Source organism: Microchirus variegatus, assembly GCF_963457635.1.
Source record: "Microchirus variegatus genome assembly, chromosome: 4".
Classification (NCBI taxonomy): domain Eukaryota; kingdom Metazoa; phylum Chordata; class Actinopteri; order Pleuronectiformes; family Soleidae; genus Microchirus; species Microchirus variegatus.
Genome location: NC_139805.1, coordinates 30,343,689 through 30,350,242, shown reverse-complemented (window position 1 = coordinate 30,350,242; position 6,554 = coordinate 30,343,689). Strand labels below are relative to the sequence as shown.

At 39.4% G+C, this 6,554-nt stretch overlaps 1 protein-coding gene across 1 annotated transcript in view; it reads left to right on the top strand.

Moving 5' to 3' along the window:
* The window catches only part of LOC310926196 (LIM domain and actin-binding protein 1-like), a gene marked incomplete at its 5' end in the record, with an annotated part of 15,271 nt that extends 11,058 nt beyond the window's left edge, over positions 1–4,213 (top strand). The window contains 6 exon segments of the mRNA XM_083888295.1: positions 527–566; positions 664–695; positions 780–816; positions 819–880; positions 886–911; positions 2,402–4,213. Coding sequence (XP_083744421.1) covers positions 527–566; positions 664–695; positions 780–816; positions 819–880; positions 886–911; positions 2,402–3,440 — 1,236 coding nt within the window. The 3' untranslated portion in view covers positions 3,441–4,213.
* Between the last annotated feature and the right edge of the window lie 2,341 nt (positions 4,214–6,554).

Here is a 6,554-nt window from a genome sequence, read left to right as displayed (position 1 = left end):
CTGTTTTCTGGGTGTGAGATTTCAGTCCTGAAATATCGCGGCTGAGGACATCGTCAGAAAAGAGAGATTTCTATCGGCTTATTTACAGCAACTAGGAGGTTTTTGACCATAAAAACAAGTTAATGTATGTAAGTAGACTCCATAACTAACAATATGTGCAACAGGACCACTCTATGTGAGCTTTAAGTACATTTTACACTAAATCTCTTAAAATAAACGTCAAAAGACTTAATAAAATCACAATCTAACATAGTTTAAACATACATAATAATCATGACATTTGAAAGTCTAAGACTGTTCAACACTGGTCTACAATAAACTCATAATTGTGGACAGGGATTGACATTTTACACAATAATGGACCCAACATATCTCTGGTCGCTCTCTTCTGTCTTCTATCTTTTATATTTTCCTTCCTACTAACTCCACATATACTAATATAGAGACAAATCCATTCTGGTTTATTATGTAACTGCCTGTTTACATAAGGAATTGTATTTGTTTTTTTATTTCTGTCTTTGCTCAGGATGAAGCTTCCAAGGTGCTGAGTCCAACTGAGTGCAACGGTGAGACTTAAGCAGACAATTGATTTACCCAATATATGCTCTTACATCATTAATATGGCAGCACTAATGTACATGTCGTGTGTCTTGTGTATTTTAGGTGAGAGCAACGAGTCGTCCAAAGCCTCCAGGGTGAGTCGGTAGTGGACACTCAGTAGAAAATCTATTTAATTAGTCTCCCTTTGATAAGTACTAATGTGACTTTTTTTAATGTAGAAGTTCTGTCCACCAGTGAGGGAGACATGTGTGACTTGTCAAAGACTGTTTACCCCTTGGAGAGACTCATGGCTCAACAGCACGTCTACCACAAAAACTGCTTCAATGCACTTTCTGCAACACAAGGCTCAGGTTTGTCTCTCACTGCCAATGTCGTTTATTTCACTTGGGCTTTGACTGTGGCGTTTGGTTTTTGAACATTCTGTCGTTTTCATTTCAGTTGCACTTTGTTCCTATTTTTTTTGTATCCTGTCAGTTTCCTGTTTTATTTCTTCCTAGTTTCTATTTTGCTGGGTTGGGTTTTACTTCCTGTGTTTGTCCTCTTCTCCCTCCATTGTGAATGTGTTTCACCTGTGTCCAGTTATCCCTGCCTCCATAGTGAGACAGTATCAGAGTGGTACGGTACAGTATGGTACATATTTTTTCGCGTACCCCAACAGGCCCAACAACCCCAAATTCATTGTGTCCCTTTCCTTTGAGCTACCAGATAAAATGGTACAGCAAGGGAGCTGTCATTGCACCGGTACAGTGTCACAGTTACGGTTCACTCTCGGTCGGAATTTACCATTCCAAACCGTACCATATATACCAAACTGAACCATACCATGATGAAAGCACATCATATTAGTCTGTGCTCTCCAGTCTCTGTGTGGATTCGTCTGCTCTGTTCTGTGCAGCTATTTTTCACCTGTAGGCCTGGGTCAAACTTTCTGTATTTTCACCTTCCATGCCAAGGTCAGTGTATGGACCCCGGGGCTTAGGGTAGAAAGTGGAGCGACTGATTTGGGGGGTCTTCCACATTGCTTTTGAAAATTTGAGCTGAACAGGGGGCACTTAAAGTGAGAAATGTTTTTTCCTTGTATTTAACTTAAAGTTGACAGATTAAGTTTAAATAGCAAAGAACAGAACAACATCCCTTGCATTGAATTGATGACCTTCCTTGATAAAAGAGAACATTCATGAATGTCTGCAGATCACCTAACTTGCAACATTGAAGTGTAGTGCAACTGGCGTAAAAAAACCCAAAACATTATACATTATTATACAAACATTTTAATAACAGTGTAATAACTAGTGTAATGAATAGCATCCAACGCTAAATCAGCATTTTAGTAAAAGGACGCAGTGCCAGTTACCTGGTTTGGGAAAACCCCTGAACATAAGCATCACCTATAGTTTATACATGCTGAGTGCACATACTCCCTGTAGCACAACACTTTCTAGTCCAGTAGGTAGCATGCTCAAAACAAAGAAGACGGTAACCATGGAAACTTGGTACCCACACACGAAGAACTCTGCTCTCAAAGAATACAAGGAAATACGGAAGAGGGCGTTGAGAAATCGCTGCCACTGGAACGGAATGCAAGATCAAGTACGCAATGGGAACAACACCAGACTGACAGAGCCTTGATTAGTTTGAAGTGAAGTGCAGGCGTGTATGAGCAGGCAGCTCCTCACACACACTGAACACAGACACACACGAATGACCTGGACCTTTACCTCTCCTGCAGCTTTGGTTTCCTTTTGCCTGTTTATCATTCTTATTTGGCATCATATGATTTTGATGTGTATAACATAATCTTCTCCTGAGGTAAAAATAACATGTTTCTCTCCGTTTCTAGCCTTGGGACCTTTGCTTCTCTGCATGGGAACGTCTACTGCAAGCCCCATTTCAACCAGCTGTTCAAAACCAAGGGCAACTATGACGAGGGCTTCGGCCACCGTCCTCACAAAGAGCAGTGGGAACCTCGAGCAAACGGAGAAGAAGAAGAAGAAGAAGGTGAAGAAGCGGCAAAGCCCAAAGAACCAGAGCAACCACAACAAGTGATGCGTTCAACTGAGGATACCTCAGACACGGATCCCACCCCGAATGTGGAGATGTCCTCACAGCTGAAGGTTACAGACGTGACCGCCTTACTGGAGACACGCGCGCAGACGCACGCCGAGAAACAATCTACAGAGAAGCAAGCTGAGACGCGCAGGCTGAGGATCGCATGGCCTCCTCCTGGTGGCGAGGGCCAAGCTGTGAAGGGACCACTGAGTCCACTTGAAGAGGAAGTGGCTTCAATCCGACCAGGAAGAGCCAAGTGGCCCCCAGACGACGAGGCAGCATCGTCCTTCCAGAGCTCAGAGCGGGTTGAACTGAAGAGTCTGAGGAGGAGCCATTCTCTGAAGGAGCGCAGTCGGCCTTTCACTCTCGTAGCCAAGACCAACCCTGCGCCCAGTCTGGGGCCCAGGGAGCGTCGGCGCCCCCTCAAGTCCCTTCTGGATTGGAGAGCGTCATTTGAGGAAAAAAACCCATCAGATAAAGAAAATAAACCAGAGGAGCAGCAGGAGAAGAAGAAAGAGCATGCGAGGCCTGAAACGGCAAGCAAAGATGCAGCACATGTGAGGAAGAGCATCTCAGAGGACGAGGCCACTCTGCAGCAGGAAGACGGAGACAAACAAGAACACAGAGAAAGCGTTGCAGCAGCAGACAAGATGGCAGCAGAGGACGCCTCTCCCTCCTCTTCTCCACCTTTGCAGCCAAAACAGAACCGCACCTCCCAGGATGTGGGCTTCTGGGAGGAGGAGAAAGAAGGAAGTGACAACGAGGAGCCAAGTGCCGAGGATATAATCAAGAGGAACCGCTACTATGACGAGGAGGACTCTGACTCATAGGAACAAGTCAATGTCTTACTGTCACGCACACTCACCATTGTTAGCCCACAAATGTAGTTATGCCACTTTGCAAAAAACGTGTAATCAGTGTGTGTGAGTGTGTACATTCGTTTTGACGATTGCCTTTAATCAGCAAAATAAAAGCTTTTTTTTAACATTTTAATTATATAGTGTAAAACATCTTTTATATCTGATTATACTGGAAGATGAAATTCTATTAAAGTCAATCAGTGTATTTGTGCATCTCATGTTCTGATAATTATATGTATTATCAGTGCTGGTATCAAAGCATCACTTAACTGCAGAAGTGCTTTCTAATCACAGACACAAGGAGACTGCATCAAGAAAAACAGTCATTATGTGTATTTTGCTCTTGGTAGAACAAAGAATGAGCTCAAATATGCTGCAAACCAAAGAGCGAACATCGGCACCGTGTTTTTAAGATGTTATGTACTGTATGTTTGTAGTTTTTATTTCCCCCCGACTACAAATTGGAATTTGAATAAAAGACAAATGCCACATGAGTTTGTTTTCGATCAGGATCCAAACACACTGTCCATATTCTTCTGTCATGGTTGAAGACCTTCTTACATGCAGTTACTTCTCTCTGCTTAACCTATGTCACTGAACAGTGTTAAGATACAACCCAGCACACAGTATGTGGTTCACTGCTCTGCCCTTTAGCACCTAAACAATAAAAAACAATAAAAACACACACAAAGAACAAGCAGTACTTTCTCATAAAGGCTTTTTTTTTTTAATCTCATCATCTCTTTCTGGTCTTTGTGTTTTTCATGGTTAAATGTGATCTGAATTATATCATAGGTAAAACTGCATATACTCTGTAATGTGCCATGGAATAAATAAATATTTTGAATCATGTTTTCTGTTGGCAGGTTGACAATTTCAATTTGAACACAATGAAATGATTAAAATAAACTTGTTTTGAAGCAAATGTAGTTTTTCACAAAGTTGACATTGTGGTAGACAATGTCAACTTTGTCTCTCCAGTGGAGATTAAGAAAAAATCATATTAATGATTGAATGAAAAAAAAAAAATGCACATAACGATTTTATTTTAAAAGGAAATCAGATTTGATTGAAATCGTTCATTTCGATTTGAGTTGAGTTAAACCACTATTTAATGTTAAATAATGGTTTAACTCACAGTTTCCTCTGGTAGCAGAAATACTGTTCTCAGGTTAAATGCAGGAATCCTGAAGTTGATGTCAATACCTTTTTAAGACTTTTTCAAGACCATCTCAAAATATTTTAAGACCTTTTCGAAACTTCAAGCTGTAATCATTAACACAAATTTAATTTAGAAAACAGCTTTTTAAACAACAAAAAATGTATAACAAATTATGAATAATTAGAATCACTTTATCTCTCGCTACATCTTATTCTAATGTCACTATACCAGTGAGTGAGGAAGAGGAGGATGATGAGAGAGTAAATGATCTTATCTAGGAATAAATCTGCCTCCTGTGAAGTCTGGAGCCGACTCATTTACACCACAGTATTTTAATGTTGGTGATAATGGAGTTACTTTGAGAGCTCATTATTTTCTCAGGAGGTTCTTGTTTAACGGATTTGGACACTATGTATTGTATTCCGATATTATGCAGTGCTTACCGTTAATTTGCAAGTAATTCTATTGTAGTTAAGTGTTCAAATGAACACAATGTTGACAACAAAGATCTCAATAAAGCAAAATGATGAAATAAAACACATTTTCTTAGACTTTCCTGCAGTTAAAAAAAGTAATTAAACTGGTGAAAGTAGAGTCAGAGGTGCAATAAATGTGAATATTCTTTTAATTATATTTGGCATTTTCTCTGATTGCTCTGAGAGTAAAGAGGCAGAATGAAAAGGAGAAAAGACAATAAAACATACAATACATTTATGTGCAACACCAGGAGCTACTCAAAGACCCCAATTATTTTGAACTTGATCAACACCAACCAAATGATGATAAACAGTGTGATCACCAAAAACTGGACAGTGAAAAGTGGGGAAAAAAACTGTTTAGCTACACTGGGACGTTTCAGGGATTCAATTCAACCTTATTCATATGAATAATGGATCTAGTTCTTAGATTTTTAATATTTTCAGTGACCTGCAGTGTACAGACATGTGACATGAACACTTCCCTCACCTCACCAGGAGCATACTAATGGTGCATTATTTAATAAAGTGCAAAATATGAACTGTTTTTGGAAATAAAACACACACATATGGGTAGCCCAGCATAGAAACCAGTTGTAAGTGTGGCCTGTGTGAAAAATGTGGCGTCACAAAACAAAAAGGGGGAAACTCAAAGCTTTAAATGGACTGATCTTAAAATGAAGAAGAAAAATAGCTCAGTTTGCAGAAAAGAATGCCTGAATCTGATGTACAGAAAAAAAGGTGTTGGACAAAGAGAGAACAAAATGAATATGATTTTCAAATACGTGAAAGCAGTAAATCTTGTTTAAGGCTTCATTGTCAACATTCAGACCTTAAATAAAATATCCAGAAATTGATGGTCAAAATGAACTGTTCTTGTCCTGAGAGTGTGATACTGATTATTTTCCCTTTTTGTAAACAACTTACAGTGTCTTTTGTGTTGTTTGTTTTTCAGATCATTAACCAGATTCATATTCAGAGACCATATAAAGCATTACTCATTATGGTTAAAATCATATTTGATTGGGGAATGAAGCTAGTTATTAATGTAAAAAACCTAATTTGAATTGTGATTTTGTTTAAAAAAATAAAAATAAATTGAAAAATGATGGTGTAGAATATATTCATGCAGCAATATCTCCATGTCAAACTCCCTTCATTCAGTGGACCACCGTTTTCTTTGGAAGACTCATTACTGAGCGTGTTTTCTTCACTTCTCACTCTCACCACTGGGTGTCAGTAAAACACCGTCCATAGGCTAAAGCAGTGTGGCTGCAGGCTGAGAGAGAGCGGTGCTACATGTTTGCCGATCATATGGACAAATAGGGTCTATTTGTGAGCTGCCACACTTTCTGATTGTTTCTCTACATTAAATATTATGGTAAGACACTTTTTTGGCATTTTTTAAACGTTACAGAGTGCAGTTTAATACTCAATGATAGTGTT